We start from the raw sequence: 15,616 nt of genomic DNA on the forward strand, positions 1-15,616 counted from the left end.
TGCTCGGCCGCAGCCAGACAGGTATGTTTGATTTCCAAAGACTCCTTTCCTACTACATTGACTGGTGATACTTACTTCTGCAAGCAGAATGTTGTCTCAAAAAAGCCCCACAAAGTTAAAAATGAAACTGTTTATGACAAAGCAATCATAATTTTCCAACAAGGATCTAGTAATGCAGCTTAGGACAGTGCAAGGCAACACCTTAACACACTCAGAGAGCTGCTGCTGGGAACAGCTGCTCCACATTGCCTCTCACCACTCAGCCCTGCCTCCAACAGCAGCCAGCAGCACTATCTTGGGACGAGTGGGGCAGCTAGCCAACCAGGGACATCTTCCCAGGAAAGCCCACTCAGTCTCCATTCTGTCATGGAGCAGGGACTTCTGCACCAAATGTGACAGTTACAACTACTATGGCCTTTCATTACTTCGTTCCATTCCCTCTTGAACCCATACAAGTTTTCTGCCTCCAAAATATCAGGTGAAGGAGTTGCTTACGCATACAATGGGTAGTTTTGCTGTGCATCTTTATCTTCGCTCTCAACTTTTTATCTGGATTTTTTTTTTTCTCCCTGGAGCTTTTTTCTTTATTGGCAACAGCTGTCTTTCAATAAAGCAAAACATTTTGCAGGAAAGCTTTTAACTTCACTTTTTGAAATTGGAGTAATCAGTGAGACTGTTCTAAAGAAAGTAAAAAAAAAAAGAAAGTGTTTCATCCTTTTCCCCTTTTCAATTTAATGCTATAAATTAAGTCAAAAGCAAAATATTTTGGTTACCTGAATCAAAGATATTTTTTCCAAAAAAAATTAATTCTATAGGAAGTTAAAGGTGGGGGTGGAGGGCCATTCTGAATCAAGTAAAAGGCTCAATCTACCTGCAAAGGAAAAAATTAAATCCCCATATGGTCCTATCTATCTTTTTTAAAGACTTACCAGAGAAATTTTGCTGACATCTCTCTTCCTTCTGTAGCAAATTAAATAACACTATATGCATGGGAAACAGCGAACATTTAGTTCAAGACAGTTACATACCGTGTATGGGGCAAAGGAATCGGCAGAGAGATGCAGAGAAAAGGGTCAAAGGTGTTACTCTGCTTCTGGCAATGAGGGCACGTCAGAGAGGACCTAGTACAAATATCAATAATAGGGCAGCGTTATACCTCATTTCATCAGGAACGGATACATCAAATCACAAACAACAGCCTCTGCATGTCAATCTGACTGCCCCTTTCCACTCTTCTTTCTCCATACAAAGCAGCTCTGCACAGAGGCTGTATAGACATAGCTGCTGCAAATGGTGGGCTCCTAATTTCTAGATCCTTTTAAAGTAATTAGTCTCAAAGTTCATTACAGGGCATACCAGGAAAAGATTTCACTCCAGTCACTGAATATGACTTTTAATAAACATCACTACAAAATTAATAATTCACCAAAAGTAGCTCCAACATGAAAGGCCTGGAAGGGTATTGTCTTTGAAGAAAAGTGACAGGAACGAGATGGCAACAGTCAGCACTGCAGGTGCACAGATCTCTTACTCGGAAGAGGAAAAACTCCAGACAATACTTCTCTCACATTTAGAATTAACCTGCGACCTTACACTGGCTTCACATTTTATACCAGGCTTAAGGTTTCTCCTTTGCAAAGGAAGCTTTGGCAAATACTGTGGAGAAAGCCCAGCAATTAAAATTCTTATAGCAGCACAGATACAAGCCATCGAGGAACACTGGAAACTAGGTTGTCTTCTTGTGTTAGTTCTGAAATTAGAAAGCTCACTTCCTGAGAAGCATGGGAAAACTCATGGGAAAACCCTGAAGGGGCAGTGAAAGATTCAGCTCAGAATTCCCAAGCACCAGATAACAGGAACCCTGCATGATGCCTGGGATCTGTAACTCCCCAGCAGCCTCCAGGCACCTCCAGATCTTGCCACAGGCTCTTGCCTCTCAGCAGCCAGGGTAAAGCCTTGCAGAACTGCGCTGTCCTTAGCATTTACTCCACTGAGCACTGGCTTGCTTTCAGGATGCATCAGGGCAGATGAAGAAGTGGTACATACTGTAGATTTTCACAGACTATACCAAAGCTGAAGTAGTGCAATTCTTTTACTCCTCTGGAGCAAGATCTTAGTTCAGATTTCATTTAGCAGGAATTCAGAAACAGCTGTTAACACAATGACACCAGTCTCAACTGTACTGGGAGCTAGTGTTAGGGCAAAATTATAAGGGAGTCACCAATGCATGCAATAATGCCTCAGAATTTATGAAATATCATACCTGTACTGGGCTTGAAAGAGTTCCTGCACAAAAGTACTACTGATTGGAAAGGCTGGTCCCTCGAGCAGCACATCATCTTCCAACGGTGGCTAAAAGAGAAGAATAAACCCTAGAAGCACACCCAGGCATGCAGATGCACCATACCAAATAGCTCCAGTACCCCTAGTCAAATCTGGGCCCTCCTTGCCCAAAACCACCAGAAAAACGTCACAAGATCTTTAAATAACAAGTGTGCTCTGCTCACACCGGTGGTTATGCAGGAATGTGAAGTAGCTGGGGCAGTCCAAGGAAAGGCATGGATCTCACACCAGACAATATGCCTGGCAGCCCTTCCCCTATAATGCCTCCCAGCTCTTGCAGAGTGGTTTGTGACCATTCACAAGTGATTGTACTGGGGAGCAGTCCTGGTTTCAGCTGGGATCAAGTTAATTTTCTTCCTAGTAGCTGGTACAGTGTTGTGGGTTGCATTTAGTATGAGAATAATGTTGACAACACACTGATGTTTTAGTTGTTGCTGGGTAGTGCTTACCCTAAGCCAAGGACTTTTCTGTTTCCCATGCTCTGCCAGTGACGAGGTGCACAAGAAGCCGGGAGGGAGCATAGCCAGGACAGCCGACCTGAACTAGCCAAAGGGATACTCCATACCATAGAACATCATACTGAGTATAGAAACTGGGGGGAGTTGGCCAGGGGCCACCGATCATTGCTCAGAGAGTGGCTGGGCATCAGTCAGCAGGCAGTAAGCAACTGTATTGTGCATCACTTGTTCTTCTTGGGTTTTATTCCTCTCTCTTTGCTGTCTCCCTTTTCATTATTATTATTATTATTTCAGTTATTAAACTGTTTTTATATCAACCCACAGGTTTTACCTTCTTTCTGATTCTCCTCCCCATCCTACCAGGGCAGGGGGTGAGCGAGCAGCTGCGTGGTGCTTAGTTGCCAGCTGGGGTTACACCACAACAGGAACACTTGCCACAGATTAGTGAAATGGCTAGTTACATTCACAGGGCCAGAAATAAGCAGCATTTTAATCCAAGCTTTCTTTCAATCTGAATTACTGGGAGTTGAGAAGCCAACAGGGAGAACCTATTTAAAATGAAAGACTGTATGCAAAGCTACAGCTACTCTCCCATGTTGGCTCGCAGCAAAATCCTTTACCTTGAGTTGAGGCATGCCACTGTAATTCACTGCATTGTTCAGATCTTCGTGGACTCTGTCTAGAAGCCAAAGCAGGAATTCCTGTGCATCGTGCTGGGCATTCCCACGGTACTGCATAGCGTTCTTGGACACAATGTTCTGTGGAGAGACAGAGATGGTGTATAGCAAAAGCAAAATGAACAAGCTCTTCCTAAAAAGGGGCAGTGGCATGGGCAGAGACCAGGCTGCACCTGAAGGGCAAGAGCCATGCGGGAAAGCTGCAGCAGACCAGCTGCCCCAAGGAGCACCAAGAGGGCCCAGGCAGGCTGCACACGCGCACAGTGCCAGAGCTCCTCCATTCCTCTAATCAGACTTTACAACAGATTTGAGAAATGAGGTTGGGCTGCTCGCTTTATCCCTCTAGAAAATGGGGTCACCAGAAGAGGTGGGGGTGGTGATGAAAAAGACAGGAAAGGACTGATAAACATATACTCTCTATCCACTACAATCTGTCCACCTGCCTCAAGGCAGCAAAATAAGGGAAAACAGAAATAATCTGCTCTCATTACATATGTGCAAGCCCTTCTGACAACAGATTTACTGTCCTCACCTGCACAGGCACCAGCACTCTCCTGTGTAAAATATGTAAGCACAGTTCTAAACAAATGAGTGGTCCACACTGAACACCCACCTCTGCACCACACAGCTGGGAGCCCAGCACACCCCTGCTCAGTGCTCAATGTAACATGAGCAGCTTGGGATGCTGCTGTGAGCCAATTTATTGGGGATAAAAATCTGAAGTAGTCTGTAGGGACTCAAAGATTAAAGGGGACCAAACAGCCTTCCCCACTCCTAGTTCCCATTAAGCAAAACAAGATCCATTGGCAGGAAAAAGTAACAAAACATGGTCCGAAAAATGATCTTAAGCCTCTTCAGGTATCAGCCTGATACTGAGAACCCTCCCTCAGCAGAAAGCCTAGTGAATTATTAGTGTTGCACCATATGAAATTTAATACTAACCCATGAAAATACAGTGAACTTACTTGCAGATCTGGTGTGATACCTAAACACCCAACACGCACCCAGCAGGTATCAGGACAAGATGGCAATGATCTAGAGAAACCTAGTTTAGCTGTGCTAGAAACCCACCACCCAAGACACACCCTTGTCATTTACCAGCTGACATTGCGTGGCCTCAACCACAGATGGTCTCATAACCAGAGCTCTCCTTCGCATCGCTAAACATCCTTCAGCTGAATACCGTGGCACAGGGTCCCACTCCCACCAACTTTATTACAATTCCTGGCATTATACTTCTCCCATTAGATTTACGAGACACTAGTTTCTTGATCAGACCACAACGCATTATTTTTAAGAAAGCTTCATGCTGACCCATCTTAAGGCGCTCACAAGGCAGCTCCTCGCTGTTAGATAGCGGCAGGGCCCAGCAGCAGGTCTCGAGCTGCTCTGCAGACCCAGGCCCTGCCTCAAGCTGGGGTGTTGGGGCTGGTCACCCTTCCAGCCCCATGACACCATGACTGGAGTTTGTGGTCCCAGCTAACAGTCAGCCATTGCTTACAGGATTTAGTGGCTCACCTAGAATTAGGAAAAATTAATGTTCCAAAATATCCAAAAAATCTGTAGCAAGGAGAGAAGGCTGGTATTCACAGAACTTGCGTTCAGCTGAACGCACCCAGACAATAGTGGAGGGAAGAATTTAAGATGTGAATGTGGAGACTTCCTTTGCAAATGTTACCTTTATTCAAAAAATTACACTGAAAATTAAATTTAGCCCTTAAATTACTGTCAGGTTCCAAACTGAAAATCAGTCGCTGAAGTGTGAAGCAGAGATTTTAGTCCAGTCTTAAGTGGTTATCTCGCTACACCTTTTCCTCTACAATTGCTGTCCATGCCTTCACAGTAACACACTTGCCTTCTAACAGCCACGTTCATCCTTCCCATCCCCCTCCTGCACTCAGCTCAGCACACCAAGGTGACAATGTCTAGTACCACCATGGAGGGAGGAGGGCTCCAAAGGCAGTGCAGGTTGCAGCAAGACCAAGCTCATTCTCAGCAGCAAGTTGACCAAAGAGGGCCAAGAGAAAGAGAAGTGCTGAAACACACACCCCACACCCCCAGCAGTCTACGGTCCTATCTGCACTAGGATGAAAAGGTATGATATCATCAGGCCAGCATTAATGCTTTTCAGCTAGCATGTTAAGAGGCAGCTGCCTTATCTGGTCTAGTGTTTTCGTCAAGTTAGCCAACAGGGTTACTACTAAGTCCTAATGTAGACAGAGTTGAAGATAAAAGGGTCTTTAGTATTACTAGGAGGAAGCGGATCTGGTATTTCAACTAAAAAAGGGGGCGGGTGGGGGTGTGCGTGTCTGTATGGAAACAGACATAAGTACTTCAGGACTTCCAGGAATCCACGTTAGTATTTCTTATCGCCTCTCTCCGAGTGTCACCAGCACATCACTCCCGCCTAGACCCTCACTGACTTCTATTGACATGCATTCCTGGTGATATGTCATCCTACAGCAAGCTGCACAAGCCCACAATGCCCCACTGCAGAGCGATCCCCAGGGATTCAGAGCAACCACATGCCTTGGGCTGTATATGTGTCATTCCTCATCTCAGAATCATCTCCATGATAACTGTTCTGGTTTCCTCAACACTCTTGCAGCCTGAGTGGACCAAGGATAAAGAGCTGCCTGTGGAAACAGATCACAAGATGTTGGAAGTGATTCAGGAAGCACTACAAAATATCAGATGCAATTCCCTCACAAGAGGCTCCGCTACAAAAACACTCCAGCAATAGCAGCGTGTTCCCAACGTTACTCATGCTTCCTGCCATCGCTGCTACAAGTGGGTTTGTTATTCCTTAAACCTCTGCATCTGCTGCTCTGTGAAATGTTATGTGCCTTCCTCCCGACACACTCTGAGATGCTGGGGCAGCAAAGCAATACGAGACAGGCAAGGTGTAAAGGAGGAGCAACACATGGTGCAGAACAATTAGTAAAGAAGCACAATTACATCCAAATGAGAGATAAAGGTACAGAGTCAAACAATTCAACAATTTGAGAAAAATACCAGGAACTCCTCCTAAAGGGCAGCCCCCACTCAACTAGATGGCTCGGCAATCAAATACAGCCCCACATGCTTCCCTGTCTCCAAAGGCAGCCCTCTGGCTCTGGCTGAGGGCAGTGTGGTGTACGAACAGGTGGCAGGGTCCCTGCAAGCCCTGTGCCACAGACGGGGGACTGCAACCTCTCAGCAAGGCAGACCAGCAGTTCCTGAAGAGCTCCAATAACAATTGATGAGCAAAAGGACAAAGAGAGCAGGTATCTCATCATGAAGTACAGTCCACCCTGAACCTCTTTATTTATTTCCTGAGACTGGCGTTCCAGCTTGTCAGGGGCAGAGCTACCACCCAGGGGACGTGGGGCTGCTGCCCTGGCTGTGGAGCGTGTGCCAGGCTCCCCACAGCCCACAGGGCTAAGGTAGCTCAACTTGGTCTGTAACACGGCAGCCCAGGTGACATCTACGCAGCACAGGCAGCAACCTCAGTTTAGACCAGGCCACAACTGCAACACCCCTTCCCCAAGATACCTGCTCATGCTGCAGAAAGATTACTTTACACAAAGACAGGTACAAGTCAAAACAACCTCAAACTTTCTCTCCTCTTTCGCTTATCAAAAGAAAACAACACCTCATTTTGCTGATCCTGCTTACGCTGAACCCACTGCAGTAATGCAACAGCCATCACAACTGGCTGCAGATACAGAGTTAAAACAGCAATGGGTTTAAAAAACACATAAAAACACATTAAACCCACCACATTTACCAACCCCCCATAGCCTTTAATCCCCTGCCCCTAATCTGGCTCTGTTGTAAGAATAGGTGGCACATCTGAACAGACTTCATCCATCACCAGAAGGTATTAAGAATGAGTCAGGAACAATTCTGGTGCAGCTGTTTCAGATGTGAGACACCCGAGTACAGACCCTGAAGCTCCCTCCCAACAACATTCCATGATTGTACAGCCATGCACCTCAAGCCCCTTTCCTCATCTCAGCCCCTAAGAGTCTGGCACAAAAAGGAATGAATCTTCCCTTTCCCCAGATGTGCAAGCACCAGCACTCAGGCACCCTGAATGGAAGTGGCACCATCAGAAGAGATAAGAGGGCAGAAATCATAATTTCATATTGATTGCATACACTTATCTAACCCCCTAATGCAGGCACCCTATAACCAAACAGGTCCCTGTCCATCTATAAAGCAGATTTACAGCAAAGACGCATTATCATTTTTATCAGCCCACTGAAAGTTTAATAATCATTCATCTACTGCTCTAAATAGATGCAATAAATAAATCCAAACATAGCTGAACTACTGGCATCTCCTTTGGTGCTGTTATTGTTCCAGATGACAAAGACAACTAGAGGAAAAATGTCAGTCTATTTTCCAGTGTGCCTTTTGTAGGAAGCAGCTGTGGAAAGGTTTTTGTACATGAGCGGAGGAAGCCAGCTCATTAGAGACCTGACACAATGCCACACGTGAGCAGGAAAGCAAGGCTATTCTTTATCTTTCATTGAACATCATCAGGTTACGCTCAGATTATTTTTTATTTTCTTTTATAAACCCACAGATGTAATTCTGTGTTTGGGCAACTTCTACAGCAGACATCTCATGAAGAGCATTCATCTACATTACTCCCTCTGCTCACACACAAAACCAGCAATTTCTGCTCTCTGAAGCGACATGTTCTTTCCTGGGAAAAGCAGTACTTGGGGAAACAGCACAGTTCAGACCTTCTGTTCTTCCCTAGGCCAGGGACCAAGCCAAGGCCAGCAGTGACCCTTCGCCCAGCTGAAAGTGCCAGTAGGGACCATTACGCTCTTTCCTGGCCAGGGCCCTGCCACCAGCTGTTGCCAACAGACCCCCACAGCTTCCAGCACTCAGGACATGTCTGCTCAGCTGCTGCAGCCTGTGAACAACAACAAAACAAAACAAAAAAAGGCACGAAAACCAGGGAGACTCAGTGCAACAAGCCTCTCCCCCTGCCACAGAGGCTTACAGTGATGGCAGCTGCCTTGCAGCAACAAAGCGCTGGCACAGCAGGGGGCCCGGCAACCCACCCACTGCCAGGAGCAGGGATCTGGTGGCAGAAAGCATCCGCAGCATTTCCCTGGGTGCGTGGGGCCCTGCATCGCTACAGAGACACAGCTGGGCTCACAGGCCCCCGAGCTCAGTACCAGCCCTGGGGCTCACTTTTCTGCCTCCTGCCCAGCACCAAGGACAAGGTGCTGGTCCAGCCCAGGACAGAAGAGATGTCCACTGGCTGAGCTTTACCACAGCTCACTAAACAGAGGAAAAATGGAGTTTTGAAGACAGCAGGTCTGCCAAAGCAGCCAGGGCAGGATAAAACAGCCTGTGGGGTATCCCCAAGATGCTGGGGGCTCTGAAGGCAGCACCCCACAGGAGAGCACGGCAGCTCTGTGGGCAGCCAGCCATCCTCAAGGCTGGTGCAGAACAGCCCCCTGCACGGCCAGGCCCTTGCCAGCCACAGAGGGGGAAATAAGCATAGCCACTTATTATTACACTTCCAAAAAGTAAAAACAAAAGGAGCACAGCAGAGTGCAGCATGCCAGGACCAGAGGGGATTCTCCACCACATTTAACAAGCCCAAACAAGAAGCATAACCCCACCAACCCCTGCCTCACACCTGTCTCATGCTAGCAGCTACTCCCACCCTTCCAGGCTGAAGCCTTAATTAATACTGATTAACCACCTTTCTTCAACACATAAAGAGAAAGCGAAATTTGTCAAGACAACACCTTGCAGGGGTGCTGTGCGCACATGCAGTACTCCCTCCTCTGCTCTGGCAGAGCTGCCGGCAGCTCCCCAAGACAGCAGAGCACAGAGGGAGCAGGCAGAGGGCTCACAGCCAGCGCCCCTCAGCCACCTCTCCCATGTGGGAAAGGGACCAGGACACAGAGATGGGTTGTTGAGTGCTGCATTCCCAAATAGGCACACGCCTTCCCAGGCTCTTCACAGGAACACAGTCACACTGGCTGGAAGGCACCACTGGGAGTTGGTGCTGACTGCTGGGAGAATTCATCCTTATAAATAGCAGAAATCCGATTTTGTTCTACAAAAAGACCTTATTTTCTTGCTATGCTAGCAGACTGATCAGTGGGATTCAAAAGAGCAAGGGATTAAAGAGCAGGGGAATATCATAAGTATGAAGCAGTTCAGTAAAGGAGAGTCAAGAAAAGCTGTTGTAAGGGACAGACTCGAGGGCTGGGCTCGGGAGCCTCAGGAGCTCGCGCTCCAGCTGCACACCCATACCTCTCCTGCTCTCTCCCGGTTTTGCCTCAGGACCCAAGTCAGAGCATGGGTCCCTGAGACAGGGATCTGATCACTACTGCTCAGACGAGCCTCCCTGTGCACTTCAAGGATGCTGCAAAACGAACATTAATTCCACTGACTCAATGACATGCAAAAGAGTTCATTAAAACAGTGCTCTGCAGCAGTCATGCGTTCAAATGGAAGCACAAAATGTGTTTACTCTCAATCAAGTGTGGCCATTTATAAATGCTGGTGTGTAAAGTGGGGCACAGAGCAACGCTCAGATCCAATTAAGCTGCCTAAGAACAAGCATTCCCTCACCCCTTCCATGCATTGCCAGACATGACACGGTTTTCATACTTTCACCATTTGTAATTCTGTGGGAGCAGTGCAGAAATAAGGACCTTGGAGCTCAGAAGACAGAGAACATGTTTTAGCAACAATGCACAATTGCACTTCCAGCCCCACGGAGGGTCCATCCAGCCATCAGTCCCCAGAGCTGCCTCGCAGCGGGGCAGAGCTGCTCTACCTTGGGGTCTCTTCCCCTGCCTCCCCCTCGCCCTTCCCTCTGCTCACCTCCTGGACTTCTGGAGGTAAGCAGCCACACCACTTCTGCTTCCCCCCACCAGCAGAATCCCCTCAGCAAACCAGCATCTGACCTCCAGACTGCAGCTCGGCACTCTGCTCCCCCGGCCTTCTGGTGTACTGACTCAGATGCAAGTTTTAAGTATAACCCAGAAATCCCCAGAAAAGCCTTTGGATTTGTCATGTAGATCAGACTACTATGTTAAGGCAACCAGGATCTTGCTGCAGCAAACCCTTTACTGTGGGGTTGGGGGGGGGCAGGGTGGCCGTGGTGACACAGTAAAGAAATTGTAAGGAAACATACGCAAAGAAAAAAGCAAAAGTAAAAAAAAACAAAACACACACACACAATAATGTACTTGCATCTTATTGATCATTAACACTAAAAAAAACTAATGTGGAAAGACTGCCAAAGACCTTTGTGATCTCAGTGAAGATAGAAGCATGCTCCAGTGTCATAATAATGATGTAGAAATCTGTAACTTGTTTTTTGTTTCAAGTAAAGTGTGTCAGTTCCAAATCCCAGAGCAGCTCTAGGACAAGTCTCCCCATTGCAATGCCAAACCTGGGAACACCTGGACTGAACTGGAACACGCACTTCAAGATCCCATGCTACCCAGCCCCACTCAAAGCCCTTTTAGATGAACACAGGAACCGAAACACCATGAACCAAGAGACCAGGGACCAGGAGGGAAGAGTGAAGGGTCCTTCATGTCCCATTCTGCCGTATCTTTGCATCAAGAGAGGATGGCCTGCTACCCACAGAAATAGTCCAGGAATAAGCAGTTGACACTGTCCAGAATAAAAAAAAAAAGTGATAGCTGTGCTAGGCAGAGAGCAATATAATTAAATATGATCCAGGGGATCCCACTTCATATATAACTGGTCCCATTAGCAAAGGACAAGGGCTCTAGCAAGTGCAAGAGCTCATGGCTAACAGCTCCAGGTACAGGACTGAAGGCTTCCAATGTCTGAACTGCACCAAGCAGTCCCTTGCTGACAACAACTGTCATTTCATCTGCAACAGAAGGTAAAGGTACTGAGCGTGTCAACACTTTGCAGTTCCTTCATAATTCAGAGAAGTTATTTATTAATTCACAAAGAAGTGACCAACACAGTTGACAGACTGCTTGCCCCAGGTGTGGTATTTACACCAAGTGCATTTCCAAAACACAAGTATCTTGAAACTGTAAGAGTTACACACAGCTAGGATGAAATCTTATACTAAGCACAGGTTTAAAAATAAATAAACAAAAATGGAAGCAGCACTATTAAGCTTGCACAATAATCCCTGCTCTACTAACAGGGATTCTTTCTGGGTTCAGATCTAATTCTTGATAAGCCAACTCAAACAAGTTATCTTGATTTTGCCGTACACACTGCAGGTCATACAAATAAGGCAGTCTTCATCTTGTAGGACAAAAAAATGCAATCAGCACAGTTCTAGCATACAAAGGGTCTTGTTAAACATCAACATGTTTCAGTGTGCAACTGGCTTAGCTACCAAGAAAGCCTCAAAACAGAAAACAGCCTCATCATCCACAGGAGGCCAGAACTCCAAGGAAGGCAAAGGTAGAGGATTTGGGTAAGTACATACAATTTTTCAAGCCCAGTTAAACAAAAATTCTTCTCACTTAAGACCCTCATCACCACCTCTGAGCGTTGCAGACAGATCCCCCATTACAAAAGGCGCTCTGTCCTCACTATCTGACACTTCCAGGAACTTTGCAGGCAGAATGGGACAGCTCCCTGGAAAAAAACAAGCCCGAAGCACAGCTACTGCCTATACAATAGATGTTTGTCACCATTGTCACACCATCACAAAGGGGAAAGAGGAAGCACAAGCTGCAATATTGGCCCTCATTATGAAAGCAGCAGCTTTGTTTAGGCAGGAACATAAAAACCACTGAGCAATCGGAAGAAAAAGATCGGTAAAACAAACTGCAGATGAGCACAGGACCAACAGGAAAGCCATCCAAAGCAGAGATAAAAAACAAACATCCAACACCTCTGCCACGGTGCTCCCGTACCTTCTCCCTGGGAAGGGCTGCCCGGGCTCTCTCCTGCTCCCAGCCCCAGAGCTGCTACGCAAGGAACCAAATCCCTCTGCTTCCATGTCCCAGCCATTCCTTTCCTGACCTTTTCCTATTGCTACAGCCTTCTGCACCTCCTGCTCCCCAGCTGCCTCCTGCTGCTCCTCCAGCCCCTGCGAAGATGTGCCTCCCCACTGCCATCACCTCCTGCCAGCTCAGCCGCAGCAAGCAAAGCATGCGTCCCTGGGCAGCAAGCACCTCCATGACAGGAACAGCAGAAGATACACACAGCTTTACCTACAACTCCCACCGCATTCCAGTCACAGACAGCAAGCACTCCCGAAGTCTTCCTTGGTGCCCTATCCCCAGCAGATCCTTGTCCCAAGGATAAGCCATCACAAACAGTTTGGAGAACACTCCATACAGATCCACGCTGCAGACTGGGAAGAAAAAAAATCCTTAAAAATTTTTTTTCTCGTGGCAGAAAGAAGTGCCAGGTTTAAAATGCAGAAACTGGCAGAGTTCCTTGTGCTTCAAGCAGATCTGACCAGAGACGATGTGCTAGCCACTGCCTGGGTGAACACCTCACCTCCCCTCACCATGCACTGGCTGTCTTGCAAGGCTCTCTCTCAGCCCTGCAAAAGACAAACCATTTTATACAAACTGCTTGTTTTAATTGCATTTGCCTTGTTTTTAACAGCAAGACTATATGATTCATGAACTGTGAGATGGGTTATTTCTTGAAGACTAACCTAAAAAGAGAGAAAATTCTATCAAGAAAAAACAACTAAGGGTAAATGCATCTTGAAACTCGCTCCCTCAAAGGCCTCTGTCCACAAGGACTCAGAGAGACAATCTCCTAGAAAAGAATTTCCTCTGCCCCAAGAAAAAAAGCCTACAAATATAAGAACGAACAAGAAGATAAGTATTATACTTTATCCCAAAACATGCTTAGTGCCTGCAGATAAGTATTTAGGAATTGGGAATTGCCTTTGCCCAGCTATATTCAGTGCCAGAAGAGGGGAAAAAAGCAAAAAAAACAGCACACATGGATTTCTAAGCATGCTGGTTAAACAGCTTTTTGACTACCAAATAAATATTACTGTCAATAGCTGTTACTGTTGGAGTAAAAGCGCAAAATGACTCTCCTGAAAACACTTTTCACCATTAAAAACAATTACAGCCATTCAGATCTAGAACGTTACACCCTCTATCCAAAACAAGCCTGAGGGGTTGCTTTTCTTGTTTTGGGGAGAAGCAGTAGTTTCCAGAGTGAAAACGCCAACTTTCACTTTTCTCAAATCTACGCCTGTTGTTTACATCTTTAAATTAACTGTGCTGCAAATCTGCTGCTGAAAAAAATTTAATTAAGAACACTGAATTTAATAACAGGTTCAGGCTACTTAACTGTCTTTAGAGGCGTTAATTTACCATTCTAAGTAATTGACCCCTGTAAGGAAGCAGCTGAGGACTTGATGTAATGGCAAAGTCCTTCCAAGTAAGATGTAGGCTGTTGGCATTGTTTAGCACTGAACAGGAGCTACTGGGACAAGATCCCCCACAGCAAGATGCTTTATAAAACCCTCCAGGGGACCTAGCGGGCAGAAGATTGATGGGCTCCAGCTACATCAGCAACAAGTAGAGGAGCGTTCACTTACCATTAATGATGCCTGCAAATAAGCAAAGAAAGTTCCGCTATAAAAAAAAAAACAACAACCCTTGCAATATGGCCTTAATTTAATCTACAGACCCATTTCTCTTCCTCCTGTCACTCTTATCTGAACACCTCTACCACAGGCCTGCATCAACAACATATCTTGGCCAGAAAGTGGTCTGCTTTCCCCTTTGATTTTATCAGTTACACTGGCAAAAGATAATTCTGCTTTCCAACCTTTTATTCCTGCTATTACTCAGGAGAAATCCACAATTTTTTCTCCTGCCAGAACAACTCTAGTGCAGCAATGGACTATGATAAAGGTGAGGGCCCTGCAGTGCCACCAGGACTGGGTGCACTAAAACAGCATCCGAAGCACTCCTCCATCAATAAACACTCCTGAAAACACCTGCTGCACATGGTCCCTACCCAACACCTGTGTGGCCACCTGTGCCAGGCATCCTCAAGAGAGGACAGGCACCCTCACTCCAAAGGCAAACAGCTAGGCTCCCCAGGGAACACCCCTACACGGCTGTGGGTAAGGGTGGACGCAACCACCTGGAAACACAGGAGAAGCAAAGTGAGGGGGTGCCGGCCCTGTGTCAGTCCAAACACCTCAGCATAACAAAGACCACTGACACCTCAGAGGAGCTTTTCAGACATCCCACCATCCAACAGACACCAAGGGAGTGCAGACCAGAGAGACAGTACCCACTGCCCTACCTGCTCCTGCACCTCATCTGAACAGAGGGCAGAGAGCCCAGAAACGTGCAAACTACATTTCTGCCGTACTTTCATGCATCTGTGCATTCCCTCTCCAACTCACTCTGCAAGAAAACTCCCCTAAAGCAAAGGTCTTTAAGTTAATGGTTTGGAAGCCACCTCCTACCCTCTCATTCTTTCACACAGCCAAACAGTTTTATATGCCAGGGAACTGCTGTCACAACAAAACCTCACAATATTCTTACTGTTTCAAGAAGCAAGGCAGGCCTGGAAAGCTTTTAAAACAGTTGTGTCTTACTTCATCCAAAAGCATTGCAGGGCATCTTTAACCCGTAGGTGCAAAGGCCATGCCCTCTGCTACAGCAATTCCTGGGGCAAGCGCAATGCCCACAGTGGTGCAGAGCACTACACAGCGGGGCAGGGCAGGAGCCAGCACTGTTGGATCAAACTGTGGTGCGAGGGCCCCAGCGGGGAGAATGCCACGGTATTAAACACAAGTTAGTACAAGCAGGAGGTTATGACCTTGTACTCCTGAAGTGCGTTCCCCAAATCAGCCCAAACTCCCAAGTGCTTCGGGAGACGGTGGGGCACAGCTCCCAACAGCCTCCTCCTCCTCCTCTTCCTCCTCCCATGCACGCTTATGGCTCCAGCGCCGCAACAACAATTAGTTGCAACTTTTCTAACGGCAGCAAGACAAAGCTATGAAACAGCAAAATGGACGCTTTCACCAGTAAAAAGCAGCAGAGCCATCAGCCAGCTTTCAACACCTTCAGTAAGGCAGGCAGCGGCGGCACCTCAACTGCAGGCACTCAACTGCAGGCGCTTGCCCGCCACGGCTGACAACGGGAGCACACTGTCCCTTGGCCA

General features: G+C 46.9%; 1 protein-coding gene across 2 annotated transcripts in view; it reads right to left on the reverse strand.

The window, feature by feature from the left end:
- Positions 1-15,616, reverse strand: part of USP31 (ubiquitin specific peptidase 31) — a 41,117-nt gene that overhangs the window by 24,405 nt on the left and 1,096 nt on the right. For both annotated transcript variants that reach the window (XM_037384099.1, XM_037384098.1), the window contains exons 2-4: positions 3,422-3,559; positions 2,264-2,352; positions 1,029-1,121 (exon numbers count right to left, since the gene is read on the reverse strand). In XM_037384099.1, the coding sequence (XP_037239996.1) occupies positions 1,029-1,121; positions 2,264-2,352; positions 3,422-3,559 (320 nt within the window). The remainder of the gene's footprint in view (positions 1-1,028; positions 1,122-2,263; positions 2,353-3,421; positions 3,560-15,616) is intronic.

This window comes from Falco rusticolus, chromosome 4, assembly GCF_015220075.1.
Source record: "Falco rusticolus isolate bFalRus1 chromosome 4, bFalRus1.pri, whole genome shotgun sequence".
In the NCBI taxonomy this organism is placed as follows: Eukaryota; Metazoa; Chordata; class Aves; order Falconiformes; family Falconidae; genus Falco; species Falco rusticolus.